The sequence below is a fragment of the Seriola aureovittata genome, chromosome 20 (genome assembly GCF_021018895.1).
Source record: "Seriola aureovittata isolate HTS-2021-v1 ecotype China chromosome 20, ASM2101889v1, whole genome shotgun sequence".
NCBI lineage: Eukaryota > Metazoa > Chordata > Actinopteri > Carangiformes > Carangidae > Seriola > Seriola aureovittata.
The window spans coordinates 7,694,636-7,717,804 of NC_079383.1; the positions used below are offsets into that span (position 1 = coordinate 7,694,636).

General features: G+C 40.5%; 1 protein-coding gene across 2 annotated transcripts in view; it reads right to left on the reverse strand.

The window, feature by feature from the left end:
• LOC130161637 (receptor activity-modifying protein 3-like) overlaps positions 1-23,169 on the reverse strand; it is a 33,995-nt gene that overhangs the window by 6,491 nt on the left and 4,335 nt on the right. For both annotated transcript variants that reach the window (XM_056365043.1, XM_056365042.1), the window contains exons 2-3: positions 6,797-6,826; positions 5,487-5,646 (exon numbers count right to left, since the gene is read on the reverse strand). In XM_056365043.1, the coding sequence (XP_056221018.1) occupies positions 5,487-5,646; positions 6,797-6,826 (190 nt within the window). The remainder of the gene's footprint in view (positions 1-5,486; positions 5,647-6,796; positions 6,827-23,169) is intronic.

The following is a 23,169-nucleotide window of genomic DNA, read 5'->3' on the forward strand; positions in this document are numbered from 1 at the left end:
AACTGCTGCTGATAAAGTCAGTATATCCTCCACAGACGTGTAAATGAAGCATTGGACACTAAACACCCAGATGGAAAACGTGAACTCATGGAGGCAGAGTTCCTGAAGAGGCATGTCATGCTGAAACAGTTCTCTGCTGATACATTCTCTCACCAATGTAAGTCATTGCTGACAGAGCAAATTCTGATTAAAAGAGGTTTTGACTCTTTACAATCCCTTTCCCTAAACTTCATTACATCAGAGATATTACACTACCCATCCTGAACTCAGGTAAAAAACACTACTTATACCAATACCTATTTTTTTCACTTTTTCAAGTGAAAGTGACACTGAACAACATTTGCACCCATGTTCAGAAACAACATGTCATCTATCTTTAAAAAAAGAAGTCTGGATCATTTTTATCACTCTTGTTTTGGCAAGATTTCTATAATGAATATTTATTGTGAACCTTACCAGATCTCACACAGAGCCCAGCTAACAGAGCTGTTAACTCCAGTCACATGACTTCAGACTAGGCCTGCACGATATCAGGAAAATCTGCGATGTGCAATGACACTGTTCAATATTGCGATGACGATATGACATGCAATAAATAAACAAATATTGAAGTGTGCATGTACTGTTCCGGTCTTCCTCCATCATCGTGCTAGCTAACCTCACAGTCAACAGATTGACTCCATGACCCATGCATCCAGGGCTCCATCTGACAAGTCAAATGTTCACATGCTGAGTGTGAATACAGGGTTTTCCCTATGTTTCTGGAGGGCTTATGTTGAGGTTGCAGCGATGAGAAAAGTGTGGGTGCTATCATGAAATGTAGCTATATAATGTTATATTTATCTTATCTCATCAGTACAGCTTATTTGGCTCTTTATTGATACTCATATTGGTTCTCATTATTATTTTTTTTAAATAAATAAATAGTTTCTAAAGCAGCAACAATAATGTTTACACCAACAAAAGCACTGAATATAAACTCTATCTCTCTGGAAACTAATGTAAAATATCAATAAACTAAATAATATTCCTGACATGAAACACTGATTGAAGCTAAATGAAGAAGACATCGGTAACATCCATCATCTTCTCCACCCCCCTCCCGAGTAGCTTCATATTCACACCCATAGCAGAGCATGTCTTATGATGTTTATAGTTTTTGTCAAATGATTCTTGATTCCGTGTCACTTAGAAAAGCAGTCGATCTTTGTCTAAATGCAGGAGTCAGTTCTTGACACTCCTCCCAGATGTTTACACTGATCATCATGCCTGAAGTCAACCATCTGGCTTCTTGATGTGGTTAACTTTATCTCACATTTCACCTCTTCTTCACTTTATAGTCACTGAAAAAAAAACTTTGTGAATGTGAGTATGTATGAATTCGTATGAAACAGAGTGTTGTTGGAAAGCAGCATTAAGCTCAGTTCAATGACAAACTTTCCTGGAAAAAACTATGATGACAGAAAAACAGAGTGAGTGCATGACCGATGGGTAAAGCCAGTGGTTCGTCTTCCCAGAATCACTGAAGTTTTCCAGTAAATCAGTACTCAGATGGTTATTGACACTGGTTTTAATCTCCCCTGTGAATATTATGGTGCAATAAAGCAGTCTTGTGGCTCTCTACCTCTGCTTGTGGCTCTGCAGTCCAAGGAAAACAGATGAAGGTGAGAGGCCAAAGGTGAAAGGTAAGAATGAGGTGAACGCTAAGTAAAGATAGATACAGATGAGTGGTCCAGGCTTGCAGGCTTCTTGAAAACAGCTACCCCCCAACTGTTCTCAGCCCAGCCACAGTCATCTGATCAACTGCAGGGGACTGACAGATATTACAGTTTTCTATCAACCTATCTGTCTGGAAAGTGCCACCATGCAGGACTGACACCCCCTTAACTAAAGCTACAGATATAGAAAACCCTCAGACAGGAAGACAACAGCACTTGAGAAAAGAGGAGTAACAGAGATAAGTGCTTAGAATAAGCTTTTCAGGGTCCAGATACCTGTTATCATTCATAGCTTTACACAAAATGTTACACAAAATAACAGATTTGCTCTGTAGCAATTCATCTTTTGATAGCACAGTTGTACTTTGATCACTGTCAAATTAAAACTGCACTGGAAAACTGATCTGAGGAGACACTTCCATTTAACCCTGTGTGTTGAGGAAATTGTCTGCTATTCTCAATATCAGCACCTCATTCTGAGTCAGCAGGAGGAATTGACGGGCTCTCTGTGGGGTGGTGCTTTTCTAAAGTCTGAATTATCAGGAAACCATTTTATGGCAGAGAACACCAGAACCTATTTTAAGAAACAACCAGTGATTTCCACTGAGATGTCCTTAGGCATAACAACAAGAAGTAGGAAAGTGTGTTTCTGCTGAGTATCCATTTCGGGAAAATTAATTTAAAGTTTACCAGATATGGAGTTAAACATCCCATACCGGCTGAGCTGAAGATGTCATACTGTGGATGCAGAGCCGGGGCTAAGCTAAAGGCTAGGAGATGGAGATATAAACCTTTTCTACCACTGATCCTCATGGGAAATGTCAACTCCCTGGCTAACAAGTGTGATGAACTGGAGGCACTTGTGAAGAACCAGCGAGCATATCATGAGTGTAGTCTCGTGTTTCACAGAGACGTGGTTAACTGACAACACTCCTGACCGTTGTGTGGATTTATCCAGCTTCACTGCAGTACGAGCGGACAGACGGACAGAGCAAATGGAAAAAATAAAGGTGGAGGACTGTTTCTGCTTGTGAACAATAGATGCTGCAACCCCAGTCATATAACAGTGATAGAGAAGATATGCTGTTGGGATATTGAACTGTTGGCAGTCGGTCTTAGACCGTACTATGTACTGAGGGAGTTCTCACACATCGTCGCCATTGTGGTTTACATTCAACCAAGAGCAGAGCCTGCAGTCACAAGACTAGTTCACGAGACTGTTGCGAGAGTACACACCCAGCACCCTGATGCATTCACTGCAATATCAGGGGATTTTACTCTCATTTGACTGGCTTCACTCAATATGTTGACTGTCCCACAAGGGAAAATAAGACACTTGATCTGTTGTATGCAAATGTCAAGGATGCCTATACTTCTTCAGCTCTACCAGCACTTGGCAGATCAGATCATAATCTGTTTTTTCTTCAGCCTTCCTACAAGCCCTGTGTACTGAGGCAGGCTGCAACCACCTGCTCATTCAGGAACTGGACCCCGGAGGCCAGTGAGTGTCTAAAAGACTGTTTTGAGTGCAGAGATCAGAATGTCCTGTTGGAGTCACAGGAAAATAATAAAAGCAAGGACCCTGACCTTGATAGAATGGTTGAATGTTCCACAGACTATATTAACTTCTGTATGGACACTGTAATACCAGCAAGGACTGTACACTGCTTTCCAAACAACAAACCCTGGATCACCAGTAACATCAAGACCCTCCTCAACCAGAAAAAGGAGACCTTGGAGACATGGAGACAGGGAGAAGCTCAGGTGTGTGCACATGAGCTGAAGAGGAGATTAAAGCAGGCGAAGGAGGACTACAAAAAGAAAGTAGAGAGGAAGTTGCAGCACAACAACACCAGAGAGGTGTGGAAGGGGATGAGGCTATAAAGAGAAGAACAGCCAGGCAACACCATGTAATGTAGACAAGGCCAATGAGTTCAACCTGTTCTACAACAGGTTTGACACAGCCTCACCTGTTTTTCTCTCCCACTGTTTCAGCTGCAGCTTCTCCTACGGCATCTCCTCCACAACCTGACACTGCAGCTGCAACTCCCTCCACACTGGGGTCAAGTCTCCTGTCTTTTACAGCGGAGGAGGTATGGGTGTGGCTCAAGAGGCTACATCCTGGAATGGCAACAGGCCCGGGTGGTGTGTGTCCGAGGCTGTTAAGGGACTGTGTAGCCCAGCTGGCTGAGCCTCTCCAGAGGATCTTTAACTTAAGCCCTCAAACAGGGAGGGTCCCAGTCCTGTGGAAAACATCATGTCTTGTTCTTCCATGAGTAGTCACTTATCTCAGTCAGTCGTCCTACTTTAGGACGACTGACTGAGATAAATGACTACAGACAGATGGCCCTCACATCACATATCATGAAGACCCTGGAGTGGATGCTTCTCCACCTTCTGAGGCCACAGATTGAACATGCACTAGACCCCCTACAGTTCGCCTACAAAGAACATATTGGCATGGATGATGCTGTCCTTTACATGCTCCACTGGGCCCATTCTTACTTGGATGAGCCAGGTGGTTACATGAAGGTTATGTTCTTTGATTTCTCAAGTGCATTTAACACAATCCAACCCCCCATCCTTAAAGACAAGCTGGAAGGGATGGGGATGGATCCCTGCCCCACATCCTGGATTATGGATTGCCTGACAAGACGACCACAGTACATCAGGCTGGGTAACTGTGTCTCAGGGACAGTGATGAGCAGCACTGGGGCTCCACAGGGGACTGTTCTGGCTCCTTTCCTGTTCACCCTTTATATGGCGGATTTTAAATACAACTGTGAGTCCTGCCACATCCAGAAATACTCGGATGACACAGCTATTGTAGTGGAGTACAGGGATCTGACGATGGCCTTCAGTGAATGGAGCGACAAGAACCGCCTCCTTCTGAACACCTCCAAGACCAAGGAGATGGTCATGGACTTTCGTAGGTCTACACCCAGCCTTCAGCCAGTAAACATTTGAGGAAAGGACATTGAGGTGGTGCACACTTATAAATACCTAGGTGTGCACTTGGACTGCCCATGAATACAGATGCCATCTACCTGAAGGGGCAAAGCTGGCTCTTTTTCCTCAGGAGGCTCAGGTCCTTGACGTCTGCAGTGAAATGCTGCGAATGTTTTATCAGTCGTTGGTGACTAGTGTACTCTTTTTTGCTGCAGTCTGCTGGGGCAGCAGCATGTCAGACACAAACACAAAGAGACTGTCTATCTGTCTGTCTGTCTGTCTGTCTGTCTGTCTGTCTATCTATCTATCTATCTATCTATCTATCAGGTTCAGGGGTCTTCTTCAGTATCAACAGAACAGCAGCTGATTGTTGTCTGTAACCCCACTGATCTGCCAGCAAGCCAGAGCTGCAGGACTTTTCAAAAGTGTAAAGGAAGACTACAGGCTAAACAGGCTGGTTTTAAAGTTAGATATTCTGTCAGTCAGCACAGTTTATCTTCAATAACTTCTCACCAGTTCTCCCCACATTAGTTTTGTATCTTAGGATAAGGCTTGCCAGGTGTTGCACAGCTGTTTTTTACCTCATGAACTAACAGTGCAGTGAAGCCTGCAGCTTGTGCAACCAGACAGAAGACAAGCTGTTCCTGATAATAATTTTATCCACGCCTCAGTCCTTCTTTGAAGTAACCTTACTCTTCTGTGTTCCGAATATTAGTGGAATTCAACGCAATGTGCAGTGCAGTTTTGACCTGTATCATGAAGCTGCAAACTGCTGCTAACATTTCTGCTGTGAGCGATGAACTCCACTTTGGCTCGTACCTGATGAAGTGTGTGAGGTTACACCAGTACTGTGGATCTATGTGAGCCATGTCGCGCTTGAAGTCCTCTCCACAGATCTCCACCTCCCACTGCAGACGTGACTCATTGCAGGCTTTCCTCGGCCAGAGGGGGGTGGGCTCTGTGCTGAAACTGTCAGTGGCTGTGAGGACAGAGAGAGGACGAGAGCAGAGCAGTCACAGGTGTTGTATAAAACGTCGTCCACACAGACAACAATAACTATAAAGATCACTATATACATATAGTTTTAAAAATTGTCCTGACACATACATCTCACACTACAACTACAATGACAATGGCGAATAATATCATTGGGATCACTTTCAGAGCATTTTGATGAATGATCGAAACACTGACAACCAATCACAATACATATGAGTTGCCAGACAGGTAGAATGTGTGTTCTGCTATTTACTAATAACGTCAGTGGGTCAACACAGTGGATCACAGCTGTCTGCCAGCCTGTTACCCAGTGATGTCCCACAAGGTAAGCACGCTCCCTGACCGACAGAGGTACTTACTATACTACCATGCAAGCTGCTTACCTTGTGGGACAGCAGGAGCAGGAATGGGCTGAAGCAGCTCGGGTGGATACACTTGAGCTTAGCTCTTTCTGACTCAAAAACAGCTGATCTGCAGCATAATACAGTCTGCATCTTGGGTGCACAACCACAACATGGTAGTTCAATGGTTGAGAAAATGTAGTTCCAAAGGAAAGGGCTGTTTTTATGGCAACATAAAGCAGTGGAAATATTCATAATAAAGTGTACACTTCAACCGATATGACTTTTTTCGGTGGCACTTTTTAAGTGGCTGACCAAGTCAACAGCAGTACATCACTCAACTTCTGTGCCAGTACTTGTATGTACTTCTCCATCCATATCTACTGACCTCACACAACCTGATGTCAAATAAGCCAAAATATCCTTTTAATACGTCATGTTCACCATTGTGGATGAGAGAGTCATCACTGATGTTTTTTAAATCCACCCCGACTGATAAAACAAACACAATTCATAAAGACACTAACAATATGAACACGTGGGATGCAGGCAGACTCACCCTCAGAATCAGTGCTAAGTGTTTTGTGTTTTGCTCAGACACAGCTGGTGCATGCAGTGCATGCTTGGCACCACTGTTTACAAAACCTTATTGTTCACATCATTATTGCTATAGTTATCTATATAGTTATTGCTCTTGGTGTGGACAGTGTTTAACTCCTGATAAACAGTCAGAACAGTAGCTGAAGTTCAAGAGATGATGATGATGGATGGATGAATGGATAAGCTTACCTGACAGGCCTCTCATCATCCAGACATTGACTGTAAAAGAAACAACAGAGGACAGTTAAAGTTATAGGGCTGGCCCCACTGTTGTGGTTGAGCCAAAAATTACAACTGAAGAGAAGTACAGTGATACTCTGTAAAACTAAGGTGCATCCATCATAAAAATGCCCTCCCCAATACTCTCATTTTTACTGCAGCAGTGTTATGAATGACCAAAGCCGTCTGTGCTGCTGCACAGGAAGCTATATCTGGCTTTGAAGTGCCACACTTACAAAGCTGAGGATCTTAGGACACCCCACAGGACAAGGACTGTATGCAAGTCAGTGTACTTAATATAGAGGCCTTCCTGTTTTAGCATGTGAGGATGTGTTGAAATGGAATTGTGGTGAGATTATTTCACCTAGTGTATTTGTCTGATATAGTTAGAAAGATTTATTTGAATTGTACTGGACTGATGTGTCGCTCTGACACGAATAAAACATTTAAGGACACAGTTTGGTTTATAAATCCTTCAAAGGAAAATTCTGACATTTTGTGAAATACATTAATTTCCTTTCTTGCAGTGAATCTGATGTTGAGATTGATACCACACTCCCATCTGCAAGTAAATATGAACCCCACTTTAGCCAAGCCTTCTTATCCAATCAGATTTCTTATGAATCTTTGGCTCTGATGTCAAATGTAGAGTGGTAAAATCATCTGGGTCCTGTAACACTCAAGCTATTTTTTTTACAGACATTGTCAGAGCACAGAACAAACCAGGTGGTTTATGCCAAAATTCAACCTTCAAGAAATGTCAATGCTCAGCTGCAAAGTGAAGACCTGAATAAAAATGAATATGGCTTCCTTTTGGGAACCATAATAAACTCTGTCATTTAAAGTTCAGGTCAAAATTATTTCCAAAGGCCAAGAAAAGTCTTTCTAATTAGGGAGAGGGCTCCTAAAGAAGTGTTAGGAGCACCATTCCTTTCAGTGATGGTCCTGAAAAAATACTGCAAATTAAAAATATGATTGGGTTAGATTAATACTTACTGTTGTATTTAAATTTTCCTTATCTGCCTGCCTCATCTACCCCAACCCCAGTGATTTTCAAAAAACCTTGGGAAAACTCAATTGAACTTGATGCATTGAAAGATTTAGAAAAAGCACAATAGGAGCAGGATTGTCCAGGAATTCCTGTCAGTGCTGAGTTTCAACAAAAGAGCAAAAAACCAGTAAAGGTTTTTCTCTCAGAGACTTTAAAAGATGACGAGGACTTCAACAAGCTGTCTCAAGACAAAAGGGGTTCTGAAGGTGATAGCAGAGTCACCCTAAGATTTATGAGTCTGGATCAGAAGACAGCTGAGGGCACTGCCTGAGAATCCCTGAGCTCATGAGAGGTCACAAAGTCAAATCCATACACTTAGCTTATTCTTTATCACTTCACTACATTGAATCCACTTCCTGCTCTCTTCAAAAGGGACTTAGAGAATTCTACAGACATACACACAGACAAAGAAAAAAATTTCTCAGGATTTCTTAGGCGCTCTGAGCAGTCAGTGCACAGAGACATTATGTCCTCTGTGTCTGCTGATCAATACATCAAATCGAATATTGTGGCACATTTCCACATAACTGCACTCTTTGAGAGTTCTCCATTTCAACTTCAAAACTTGGCTTCAGCTGTCTTATTCTCGCAGGTCTGCTTCAAAATAAGCCACACACAGGCCGGTCCAAAATTAACATCTGCTGTATAACATCCAACATAAATACATCTTGCCGACATAAGCCCCTGTGCAGCAGCAATCAGCAAAAACCAAATATCCCACTCACACTCTTTAATAACACACTCACCATAGCTTCAGCTCTGTGGGACACTCCGACATCTCCAGATGTTTTACTGGTTGTTACATGTGGCTGTAAAAGCTGCTAATAGGTTTATTTCTGTTTATTTAAGATCTGAGCACCAGAGAGAAAGATATATGTCAATATCTTATAATGATAACTATTCAAATTTGAACATTATCACATAAAAGTTCTCTAAAGGTCATCCACTGTTTCATCCAGTTTTTCATACATGACAGGGTAGAAAAGTTACAGAATTATCCTACTAAAACCAATAATAATCACTGTGATGATAACAAACCAGCATGCAGCGAAGTCTCGGTTCCACACTTGCTCCATCTCTTTGCCCATTTTTAGATTAGCCGGGATGTAGGTGGAGTCAGGCACTGCCAAGATGGCGACAGAGGAGCAGCCAATTCTGAGCTTCAAAACTGCTCTTCAGAAACCTATGAGTGACGTCAGGGAGGCCACATCCATCTTTATTTACAGCCTGGCGGTGACTCTTACATATAGCCATGCAGAGATAATAAATCACATTTACTTGATACAGCTGCCTCTTAACACTTTAGAAAATTACTTCAACAGTATTGTCTTCCAATGTGCAAGTACAGTTTCTGGTAGAAGCTCAGTCAAACTCACTGGCTATAGCTAGCTACTAGTCAAAGATCCCAGGAACCTCAATGTTCCAAACATCCAAAAAATGGTGCTCCCCTCTCAATGGGACACAGCCACAAATATAACAGAAATTATAGGTGCAATGGTTGGTAGTTAAGCTAGTTTTCAGAGACAATAGCCTAATGCCACCACAAGAGGGCAGTAAATTACATGCTGATACAAACAGGCAATATCAAATTCTATGGGACAGAACGTAGTTCTGAGATGTAAGAAGAGATATCACTTGCTCATCCTGATGGCCCACCTCTGGTCTCTATAGACCTGCCAAAGACACTTATAATAACCTGGAACAACAATCTAGCCGCAGGATTCCCCTCAGTGTGAGCTCTGCACAACAGCAGGGGGAGTCTGAAAGTAAGTTTATTCCATTGCCTGTATGAACTCAGGAAGATGTGGCCTCAGTAGTGAGTGAGCGTATACAGTTGTGTTCAAAATAATAGCAGTCCCACATCACTAGCAAGATAAATCACTGTTTTTGTTAGAATTTCAACTTCTACACTGCAAGTAAGTTTCTAGAAGGTTTAGTAAAGGTATAGAAACCCAACAGACATGACGTGCATGCTGCTGATTCTGTGAAACTGAATCATTTACTGAAAGGGGCGTGTTCAAAAAAATAGCAGTGCCGAGTTCAATTAGTGAGGTCATTGATTATGTGAAAAAAATAGGTGTTAAACAGGTGGCCCACGCTGCATATGCTGGGTGTGCATTTGTCCTTGAAAAACAGAGTAAAATGGGTCGTTCAAGACACTGTTCAGAAGAAGAGCGTTCTTTGATTAAGAAATTAATAAAAGAGGGGAAAACCTATAAAGAAGTGCAGAAAATGATAGGCTGTTCAGCTAAAATGATATCAAACGCTTTAAAATGGCAGCCAAAACCAGAAAGGCGAGGAAGAAAAAGAAAAACGACTATTCGAATGGATCTGAGAATAACCAAAATGGCAAAGGCTCAGCCAATGATCAGCTCCAGGAGGATCAAAGAAGATCTAAGATTGCCTGTGAGTACTGTAACAATCAGACGACGTCTATGTGAAGCCAAGCTACCAGCAAGTAGCCCCCGCAAAGTCCCATTGTTAAAGGAATGTGTTGAAGCCGTTACAATTTGCCAAAGAACACATTGACTGGCCTAAAAAGAAATGGCGTAATATTTTGTGGACTGATGAGAGTAAGATTGTTCTTTTTGGATCTAAGGGCCACAGACAGTTTGTCAGACGTCCTGCAAACACTGAATTCAAGCCACAGTACACAGTGAAGACGGTGAGGCATGGTGGTGCTAGCATCATGATATGGGGATGTTTCTCGTACTATGGTATTGGTCCTATTTATCGCATACCAGGGATCATGGATCAGTTTGAGTACATCAGAATACTGGAAGAAGTCATGTTGCCGTATGCTGAAGAGGAAATGCCCTTGAAATGGGTGTTTCAACAAGACAATGACCCCAAACACACCAGCAAGCGAGCAAAATCATGGTTCCAGACAAACAGAATTCAAGTAATGGAGTGGCCAGCACAATCCCCGGACCTTAATCCCATAGAAAACTTGTGGGCTGACATAAAAAATGCTGTTCATGAGGCAAAACCAAGAAATGCAGAGGAATTGTGGAACGTAGTACAATTGTCCTGCAATACCTGTTGATCGGTGCCAGAAGTTGGTCGACTCCATGTACCACAGATGTGAAGCAGTTATCAGAAACCGTGGTTATGCAACTAAATATTAGTTTATGATTCTCAGCAAAGTTGAATCTTCAAGCATTTCTTAGTTTATACAGTACATTTTTGAGTTTGTAAAGAAAGATGTCAACACTGCTATTTTTTTGAACATTATATTTCTTGACTTTCTGTAAAATATTATCAAATTCAAATACTTTTTCCAATTTTCTTGCTTTGAAATAGAATGTGCAGTGTCCCCAATGCATTTGTGTTCATTAAAATACAATTTATTTGAAGAATTTTGAGGTTTACTCACCTTTTTAAACACACTGCTATTATTATGAACATAACTGTATGTGAGATATTTGGTCGAGTTATACAGTGATCCATACCAGACTATGAATTACAGCTGCTTCACTCATCCTTGAGTGTGTCAAATCAATATTCCATTCAGATTGCAAATAAAATATCAGAGCATTGACTTTAAAGGTCCCATATTTTATAAAGTGAGATTTCCATGCTTTTTGTGCACACCTGCCATGAAGCTGGCATGGAGGGACATAGATTCTCCCGTTCCTTTCACTCTTGATACATCCAACTGTGAGACTGAAAGATGGTGTACACAACTTTTTTGTGCGTATGCAGTGTTTCTACATGAGGCCCCATAAAATTACCTGAAATCTGCTATATTTTTATATGATCCCTATTAAGGACTCTAATGTCTGCCTCTCACACTATCTTTTCAGTTTATAATCTTTTTAACAGTATTTTTCTACCGATTGTTGGAATACTTTTCATGCTGTTTTATGAGTTCCACATGGACTGAAATCAGCTATTATGGCTGTGTGCATGGACTGCAAACTTGCTTACTCACAGTTACAGGGATGATATCCACCACCTGGAGTTGGAGCTCTAAAAACAGGATAAACTGCTTGATGGCTTTGTCTCTGTAGCTGCTGCCCAGGCAACACACATTTACACAATAATTTCCCCATATTCCACTGTCACGCCACTGCCAGTATGCATTCTTTCTATGCACCCACCTTAATCTTGCCATCGATCTCTAATCTGCAGTCCCAATCAAATCTCCAAACGGTCTGGTAGTGACAGACGGGTAGACTGCTCCTTCTCATTCTCCTGGTAAGCCACTCGACATATTCCACTCTGTCTGTCCCCACTGCCCAATCACTTACCTCCCTAATGTCCTACATGGTCTTGGATTCTGTGGCCTGGCATGCTCCCCTGGCCTCAACACACACTCAGAGTGAGATCTGTTACGCATGCAATGTACCTTGAGACTGCATCACTGCAGATGGTGACCCTGGTACCGACAGATGATCCGGCAGTTCTGCAACAGAACCAGGCCTAAGGCTCTGGCTCTGGTGTGTATATATATATATATATATATATACACACACACATACATATAATACATTTTAGTCTGAATTTGATCATCTGTTAAGTTAATTTCAATTCAAAAGACCATCTCAGTTACCGGTGAGTTTTACCAAGATACAACAGTAGGCTACAATACCTAACCTGAGATTGACCTGGCTGTGCATCACTCAGAAAACAATCAGCCAATCAGAAGAGAGGCTCTTAAGAGAAACAGTAAAATATGAGATATTTTAGATATGGCCTGAGATCAGTGGAATAAGCAGTTAACATAAAAATTACATGTTATCATGTTATTAAGTTGCTATGTTGAACATGTGATCAAACAGCAGATTGTTTCATCCAGCAGTTACAGAGCAACATGATGATTCATATTGAGTTATGTGTCCTCCTGATAAATCTAAATTCCAATATTCCTTCTCTTTTAGCTAGGTTTTTGGTCTCCAACAGCTCCTGGGGGAAATATCTGTCTTTTCAGCTGCTAAATGCTCCACTGTGTTCACCAGCTGCTCTCTGACTGTGTCTGTCTGCTGTTTGCTACTGAGCAGGTAGTGGACAGTGTGTTGAAAACAACGCTGGTGACAGAGGTGCAAGTGAACCAAAACATTAAAGCTGCAAGTCTGCAACCAAGGTAAATGAGGTAAAACACGCTAAAACACTGTAGAGCAGGGGGGAACAGCAGAGACACGTGATAATTCTCAGAGTTCATTACAATGAGCAACATGTTGCTATAAAGTATTTGATTAGTGCAGCTTTAAAGTTCTTATGCAGCCTCTATATTTGTATAGTATGTGTCTATAAAAGCACAGAGCTCCTCATTCTGCTCTGACTATAAGTCTTACCATTCCTCTCCAGAGGATGAACAACAGCAAATCCACCTGATCTGTAGCTGCCTCTACTATCTCAGACACTTAACAGGCTATGAGCTGCAGGTTATAGCAATATCTCTTCAATTTACTGAATCAGTGAGTGGCCACAGCAGTGTGTGAGCTGTGAAACACACATGACTGATTGTCTGTATTCTTCACATGGTTTTTTCACCTCTTAGAACATGTAAATAAAAACATTTTAAGAGTCATCTATCTTATCAATGAATTCGTTCATTCATTCATTTAAAAATTCTCATTAAAACATCAGTTTAGTCTATGTGTTTTCCAGACAAAAGAATCATTAAACCTCTCATCAGTCACACATGGATAGACGGTTTCAGCCGGCCACCTACTGTTATCCCATTCATCAAGCTGTCTGGTTCGTTCTTCACTGAGGTTGACAGGACTGTAACTGCTCTTCTGAGAAACAACTGTTTTTTGCAGAGCAGAGACTCTTTTGCTAATGAACACTTTCCTGGCCATGCAGCTGGTCACAGATCAAGCCCAGCTCTTCATCTATGACCAGACCAATTATGATGATGAAGACACTGATTGCATGACACCATTAAAGTTTTTTTTAAAACATCATAGTGCAATCAGAGTACCACGCTAGCAAATTAACATTTAAATAGCTTATTCAATGAGGCTTTGAATAAACCTGTGCATTTTAATTTGAAAATATACTGAAACCTCTATTTATAGGGCAATAACCCACTCCTGAAACGACACCAGCAGAAAACAAAGATGTTAGAAAAATAGGTTAATTAACTGGAATAATGTTCCTTCACATATAAAGGAGGGAATTATCCATACAGCACATGCATCATTAAATTCTCTGCATGTGGGGGTTTAAAATTAGAAAGACACCATCAGGCTGTAGGCAGTTATTATCTTCATTATGAAATCCACAAAAAAATATCTTGTCAATAAGAACGAGCTTTAAAAAGCATAGGTGTTACACACTTGTTGACAAAGGGCCAGTCGAGAATCATCTAAGTTGGCATGCACACTGCCATGCTGTCATCTGCTGCCTGTTAGGTTGGCAAAATAAATATAGATTAGAAGAAACAGAGGATGAAGGAACGTAGATGAAATGACAGCACCGTCCAAATAGATTTAAAGCCCAGTCAGAAGCGGCAGGGCTTATGTAAGAACCTCTACCTGAGCAGCACAGGGGAGGGTTGATAATGGTCAGGCTTAATTAGACAGGGAAAGGTTTCGGATTTGGCTGCACCTCTGCTACAAATATAACTTTGGATGTTATGACACCACTTATGACACACCCAATGTTTTATTAGTTTAAACACAGAGATGAAATAATTCATCTCACACAAAATAGAATATGAGAGAGGTCTTGTCTCACTGTATCTCTGCTTGCAGTAATAATGTGTTTTTAAAATCTCTCTCCTCCTGTCACACCATCTGTCTGAGATAAAAAGACCAAAGTCACTAAAAATCAGTGGAAGTTTCTACAGTCAGATTGAAAGAATGAGAAAAAGAGTGACAGGTGGACCTAACATAACAGTGAGCGAGGAAGAGGGAAGAAGAGAGGAGGAAATGGAAAGATGCTGGCCTCATCAACATCAGAAAACAGGGATATACTCTATACACTGATTGACTTGTTAATATCATTAAGTATCCGGTATTAACTACATACTGTTTTTTTTTTGTGGGAGCAACAAGAAACAACAACATACTGTTACTCTTACCATACATGCTAGCCGCACAACTCTGGGGATGGTCATGAGGGTCTATTAGTCCACCCATTGAACTATTGGATAAACAACCAAAAAACTTTTTACTGACAGACTTTTACTCTGGTGCCATCATCAGGTCAGTTTGAATGTGTCCAACACTTATACCAGCAAACTAATGACATTTCCATCAGACTCAAATGGATGCTGTGCTTAGTGTTAATGACCAAATCTTAGCATGCTAACATACTAAACTAAGATGGTGACCATGGTAAACATTATACCTGCTAAACATCAGCATGTTAGCACTGTCATTGTGAGCTAATCAACATTTAACTCCAAGCACCACTGCATCGAGATCCAGCTGCTGGAAAGTCTGAGACTTGTTCCTATTTTTTTCACCAGGTCAAGACAACCGAGTTTAGACGATATTCATTGAAAATGCATAGATAGGTATGAGTTTCTGAAGTAATCTAAAATGAAGTAAAAACTGTACATCTAGAACAAGAGTGCTACTTTCTACATCCTTTAAAAAGAAAGGGTCAGTGTATTTTATTTCACAAAGATTATGGAAAATTGTAATGGTCTTGGTGAGAACCTTAGGGCAAGCCCTTTAATCTCAGGGGGAAGGAAGAGGAAGACCTAGCAAAGTGGACACACTGGGTTGTTGACACATAAGTTTACAGCTTACTTAGATAAGCTAATATCACAGAGTCAGATAACCAAGGGGCATGGTCACTGTTACAAAAGCCTTAAAACAGTGAAAAGACCTGTACATTATCTTTGCAGTCCTGTGTCTCAGTATTTTGCAGAAATCATAATAAATATAAACATAAATTTGAAAATACTACAACTTAAAGAAGCTGTAGGTTACTGCATGAATTACCTTTTATTTTATAAAAGTAATGAAGTACACACAATAACCTGAACTCTCTTTGAAGACAATGAAGAATAAAAAAAATAAGGTCTGATTTTATGATGTATAAAGCTCCTCAAACAATGACTGAGGTCAGTGAAGCAGAGGTGGACTACTTTTAAGAAATATTTTCACTCTCCTTCAGATCACCTGAGGCAGTGGCACCGGCAGTACTATATTTCATAGTATGCACAAAAACCGCCTGTCCGCTACCTTTAGGTTTCACACACACACATATGTCTACTCATTGAATGAGTGAGCAAGCAATATTGAGACAGAGACAGAGAGAGAGAGAGAGAGAGAGAGAGAGATTGATTTGTGTATTTTAGCGCTAAAGTTAAGACACAACACCACAATGAAACTCTGAGCCTACCACATGCATTTCAAAGACCAACCAACAACAGCCAGCTATTGAATATCCCAGAGAAACATGCAGTAAAAGCAACAGATTTCCTCATTTAGAATCATCATCATAACAACAGTTGCCTAACTACTAACAATATAGCAACAAGACCAAACCAAGCTGCTACAATAAACAATTAAAAAACCACACGAAACAATAAAATTAAATAGTATTCCTGCCAAATTGAAATTCATTCCTCTGTTCATTAGATCAAACTCTTGCAGAACAGGCTCCACATAAATTCCATGATGATCCATCATTATGGGATATTCATCAGTGCTCTACATCTGCAGTGTCAATATTGGGCATCACAGCACCAAACTCCTCCTTTATTTCCTGTGCTCTTGAATCTAGACTCATAACATTAGTGAGTTGACGCAGCCACAAAGTAAGACAGGATCCCCTGTTGCCATCATTTTATTTTCAATTTGTAAAGGTAAAAAAAAAATCATTTTGAAAAAATGTACACAGAGTACGTAAGGATTACAGCTGCTGGTGCCACTCACCTGAGGCCCTTAAACTGCAACAAGCAGAAGCAAAGTTAGAATGAATGACTCAGATGTGTGCTGTGGGCAGATACTACATGTAGTCAAACAAAGTATGATCACACACATTGTTAGCACATATTCTGCCTACCATTGCCTGAAAAGGCTGCTAACTTGTAGGTTGAGATCAGTTTTAAGTTCTGAAGCAATTAATTCTCCAGGGACAGCAGTCCCTTCTACTCTGAACTTTACTAATAGTAAAGGTAATGTATCAAAATGAATGTGTTAACATCAAATTAATGTTGAAATAAGATGTGTAACACCCTTAAAATTGAATTTGGGCGGACATCAAACACAAGAGCATTGAAAACAGGAGCTATGAGCTAGTTTGACCTTCCAGCAGTAATAGCTCTACGACACAAACACATTGACTGTCCGTCTTCCTTGTTATCAGCAGAGCTCTCTGACAGGAAAATTAAGGACCTTGTAGCAGAGACTATCATCAGTGGCCATCGTGGTGTCCTCATCTGACCGAACAACGAGGAGAGGATGTTGTTGTGATAGAAACCTGTCAAAGTTATGTTGGGTCTCTGTGTTTATGAAAGAAGATCTCTCATAAACACATAGGTCAAAGGTTAGGGAAGGGAGGAGAAAACACACTGAATTTCTGTTGTCCGATCATATTGTGATAACCTGTAGTTCTCTGTACAAGTGAATCAAATGCAGAATTTGCTCAGTCAATGTTAAATTCATTGAGAAGCTATTGCACTGGACATGTTATGGTCCCTGTATTAACTCTTGTATACTTATTGGGGTTTTGGCAGAACCTGCTGATTCAGTTTAGTATCACTGTTCAATATCTTATATTTTCTCTGCTGTTATCCAAATACCGCAGTGATCCATTGTTGTCCCACAAAATGTATTTTCTTCTCAGGCAGCTTCAGAGGCAGCATTTACACTATCATGGGTAATAAAACTCTTCAGACCAAAAAAACTTACAAGAGTGAAATTTAAATTCTTTAGCTGTGGTCAGGGACAATCTTTAAAGACCCTAAAAACCTGGTTTCAAAACCAATCCTTTCTCTTAAAAGTTACTTTCATATACAAGTAATCTGCTTTCCCAATTACATTTCGTAGGAAATTTTATCTATGGCTGGATCATGTTCAGAGGCAACATGTTTTTTGAATGAATGAACAGCCACGCTAGAGACCTGATTCATATCCACAAATACTCAGGTTGGTGAAGTGACCCCAGTCCCAGAACACACATGCACACAGCACACTCTCAATGACAGGCAAACAGACATAATTCTGACCACCTGGGGTCCAGTATTCCCTCTCATTTAACTTTTTTTGGTCTCCACCAGCCCTGAGGGAAATATCTGTCTCTTTACCTGCCAAATGCGCCACTATGTAAGTCACCAGCCGCTCTCTGACTGTGTCTGTCTGCTGTTTGCTGCTGAGCAGGTAGTGGACAGAGGCTTTTACAGCTGTTTCTCTGAGAGCTACAAGGTTGAACTAAAACAGAAAAGTTGTGGGTAAATGAGCTGAAAGATGCTTAACAGCTTAGTAGATCTGAGGGTACCAGTACCGATCACATTACACTCATTACAGTCATTTGTTCTATTGTGAATATAAAATTCAATTACTGAAGGTACTGATACTGATAAAAAAGACTCTCCAGTGGTTGGTAAACAAAGGTGAGCAGTCATGGTTTTTCAACAGTAATGTGTGAAAAGAGTCTGTCAGGGTTCTGCTTTGAAACATTTTAAACTCATGTTGAACAAGTTTACAGATTAAGAGACATCTTGATCAGTGACTGAGAGGACTGGTGCTAAGAGAGGACATTTAAATCTTAATTTCACCTCAGTTGCCCTTGTCTGCAGCTCTACTGCCGCTCAGAAGACTCAGCCTGGATAAAATGATTTAGACAATTATCCCAGATCTGAAAATACCTACAGCCACAGGAGAGACACACACATTGTGTGTCTTTTTAAATGACAGCTTGGATTGGAAGTTATTTTACTGACAGACAAAAGAAATAACTTTTCAATGGAGGTGAGAAAACAGGGTGGAAACTAAATGATCAGTACTCATAAAAACAGGCCTGTGGAACTCACAGTGAGGAAAGACACAGTGATTGAATCCGAGGGTGATTATTATTCACCTACCAGCTGATATGCCAGGTGAGGTGCACACACAGTAACTTAGAGGCTCTGTGAAGGAGACTGAAAAAGGCAAGGAGGTGAAAAATTAATTCAGAAGTTTGAAACAGTACAAAGAGTAAATCTGGAGGGTGATTTTTATACTAAAGGCAAAATATTTCTTCCTTTTGGCTTAGTGCATGTTGGCATTGATTCTCTTTCAAGCCACAACTGGTCTCGCAAAGTTAAATAAAATATCACTTCTTCACCTGCAGTACAAAACAATGCTAGAGGACCTCCCCCCTCACTTGAAGCTGAGTAGAAGTATCAAGGTTGTTTCTATCAGAATGGGGTCTTCCATATGGGGAGGTCTGGGGGTCAAGGAGGAGGGCGAGGAAAACAAGACTGGAGAATGACACAGATGTGCACACAACAGAGGGGAACTCTGGGTACTTGGCTAACAAAAGCAGGAAGAGGGGGAGGAGAGGAGGAGAGGTGGGGGAGTGCTGGGGGTAGTGCTAGATGACCATGATGGAGACAGAAATAAAATTCCAGTGGTGGATTGGAGAAAATCCATGATGGTGGACTCTACGGAGAGAAATGCTCTGTTAGTCTTAGCATGTAGGCAGCAGTTCAGGAGTTGGAGCAGGGCTGGCGGTTCAAACGTGTGTCGTGGGTGAGTGTGAGGTACCATGAGAGGATAACAGCTATAAATAAATGCAGTCCCATTTACCATGTGAAGAGGAAAATTACAGCCAAGCTTCAGTGGAATAGGGCCCTGTGGAGTGAATCCTTCTGTCTGTGAGCTGTCTCTTTAGTGGGAGCCGTTCATGGAGCTGTAGCTGTGCATCTCATGAACAGTTAGTCTGTGATGCAGCATCTCAACAATTGAAACATGTAATATTAAAAATGTTTTTAGTATTTGTGAAAATGTGCATTCAAATGAACACAAACAGTTGTATGCTCACAGTGTAGGCTGGTAGTGACAGATAAGCAACATGGATGTGATTATGATAGTGAATTGGCAGTCAGCACACTAAACAAATTCCAAGTTAGCAAAGATAATGAACTGGAATAACAGCATTAGAGAGGCAATGCATTTTCATCAGTATTGCCTCATGCACCCATGCACTCTCCAGACAAGGGTTTAAATCTAACACATAAAACTAAAAACACCTGAACCACTTTGTTTCATCCCCACTATGACAAACCAAAGGAGCACTCACATCCAACAAACAGCATTTTGGAAGAACATTGTGGCAGGCATGAATTATCCTGTTTGTAGAAAAACAAAGGCCTTTGACTGGAGTAACACTTGCATGGCTACATAAAAGAAAACAAAGCTGTAAATTTAGAAGTCTAGTTGAGATGGGTCACTTTGTCTTCTTAGATAAAGACAGTTTTTAAACTCAGACTCATCATTTCATCTCAGTCACAATGACACATTAAACGACCACACTTTTCCTTAAATGTCAAAACTTGTTGAAACACAGCAGCAGTAAAGAATGAAGCTCCCCACCTTCCCACAACACACACACACACACACACACACACACACACACACACACACACACACACACAGAGACAGAGAGAGAGAAAGAGAGAGAGATGATAACAATATAATAAAACTGATAATTATCATGTCAACTTCTTCCATTAATTACAGCCCCAGCTCAGAGACACCAGAAGACAGCCATAAGATGCAGTATCACTCCGACTCACAGTCTGATCAGGGATGGGATAGAGCAGGGACCAGTGACGACTAATATAACACAAGTTTGTGCACGGTAGGGCCATACTGAAGTATCAACTGCCCAGTTTCTATCAAAGTCCAATCGGTGTCTAATCACACATGTCTTACAAACATATGAAAGAACATGAACAACAGGCTCCTTTCCATCCGTTTTTTGAGCAGCAATGCCTCTGAGGCATGAGTACAGTAACAACAAGCTGTCCATCTCCCTGTGTCTGAAACAGCAGGAAGAAAAAGAAGAAGAGGCAGGCAGAGAGAAAGAAAAGTTTGGTATTAGTCTGACACAGCCACAAATTAAGGCTGCAACAGTGAGTCAGAGACAGAAAGGACAGACAGGAGTGTCACTGAAGGCATTAACTGTGTCTATGTTAGGTTCCACCACCAGAGAGAACTACAGGAGCATCACTACAGCCCTGTTCTGAAAGTCACTTTGCTTTGCAATGTATTAAATAAAAACTAACAAAGTTGGTAACAACACTAAGTTTATAATAACCAAGTAATGTGTATGCATGAATAAATACACAGTAAGCTGCAGCTGGATGTGTCATACAGCAAACAGGTGATGAAAAAATACAAACCATAAAATTGACAGTGCTGTAATTGATTATTCATTATATTACTCTCTGCAATTACATTGCTTTACTAATTAATCAACAGCAAAAGTAATTTGTTTTATTGCTCGTTACTTCCATTACTCACAGGAGCCTTTAAGCAGATCATATATTTTGTGTTTAACTCTTACGGAAATAAAAAACAAGACATTACGTTTGGCGGCATTGACTGATCATCAGCAGCTTGTTAAGTGTTAGCCCCCTGTGACCCTGCACTCCCCCAATACTAATGTTGTGAACATATGCAGGAATACTCTAACATATAGTGCAGTTCCTCTTTCCTGGAATGATTTTTCACAATAGAAGTGGGACACGTAATTGACAAAATTTCACAATATAACCAAATATACCAAATCCTGTTTAGCATCCTGTTTAGAAAATATCACAGAGATAAACTTTAGTGACTAAACATCCTCCCCCTGGTTCACACAGCCTCCCTAAGTAAAAACTGATGTGGTCGTTCACATTTAAGAAAAACTGAAGACTTGCTGCCTGTGTGAAACATGAAGAACCTTTTTAAAGTTTTTACAAATTCTTTCAGCTGCTGCAGACTGTGTCTGCGGTGAAGACATGTTAACACAAAGTTTTATTCATCTACCAAAGTCTCAGCTCCTAACACCCGAGCCAGGATCTGTGTCTGGCAAACTCACACACCCACATTCCTCATCCAGTTTGTCAGACAGCTCTGACCCATTACTGTTCCATTTTAAGACTTTTATTAATTTCAGGGGGAAATTACTTTTTGCCTGTGCTGTGAATAAAATTACTATTGATCATTAAGTGTGGCCATCTTCTGTCATCATTAACTCATTTCAGTCATCACACTTCCTCCCAGTAGGCTACAGTAGTGCAAATCACCACCTATTCTCATTGTGATTAGAAATCTGACACTGCACTTAAGCACATTTTAGTACTAAGTATAGTGTATTTGTGTAAACACTATTTGGGGGTGGGGCTTCCACTGTTTAGATTAAATTCAGTGAGATTTAATCCAACTACAGTTAAGATTGAATTTAGAATGAAAGCACAGTTGAATCAGGAGTGGTCATAACAGACAGGAAATTAGTTAGTGTAAAACAGTTCAGCAGTGCTGACCATGGGGCTTTATCAGAGATGCTCTCTGCTGCATGCAGTGACTTGGAGTCAGCATTATTACACTGTTGAAGTTCAAGCCCCTTTTGCTGCATGAATCTTTAACAGGCATCTGAAAGATTAATAACACTCTTAACATACTTTCACTGAATGAGTTACATATTTTACCTGTATTACTGTGGGCTTGCTAAATCATGTGTGTTTTACTGGTTTTAGCTGTAGATGTTCTAAATATTTTAGGAATGAACCGAAGGCCAGTAGTGTGAAGCAAGTACAACATACCCAGGGTAACCTTTCGTTATCTGGCTTAAGTGAACCTAACATTGACCGTCCTGGATAACCTGTACTACAAAGTTGGTTATCAACTTGCTCAGTTAACCCTGGATCCAGCTAGGAGCGTGTTCTTGTGAGAGAGGCGGAGTTGTTAATTATGAGCTATATGTCATCAGAGCCATGAATAAAGTACTTAATATGATATGAGAAGAAATGCTTATGCCTGCAGGCAAATTCAGTTATAGGGACATCTAAAAGTAATATTCAACAAGGTGAAATGTGAACATAAGTTATGTGAACATAACTAGAATAAAAAAAATTCTAAATATAATTTCTATTGAAGTCAGGCAAACGATATATTGTAAATAAGTGTATGAATTATCAATTATCAAGTTTCTTACTCTGTATTTTCACTCTTTCGTCTGATGAACTAATATGAACATGTGATGCAGAAAAAAAAAGTTAAAGAAGAATGAAAAGAGAAGTAGTTCACTAAAATGTTTAAAATGTATAACTCAAATTTCTAGACATGGGAAATATCCAACAGTGTGTGGATCATTTTTCCAATCAAAGACATCAGAGGTTTAGTTTTTATTT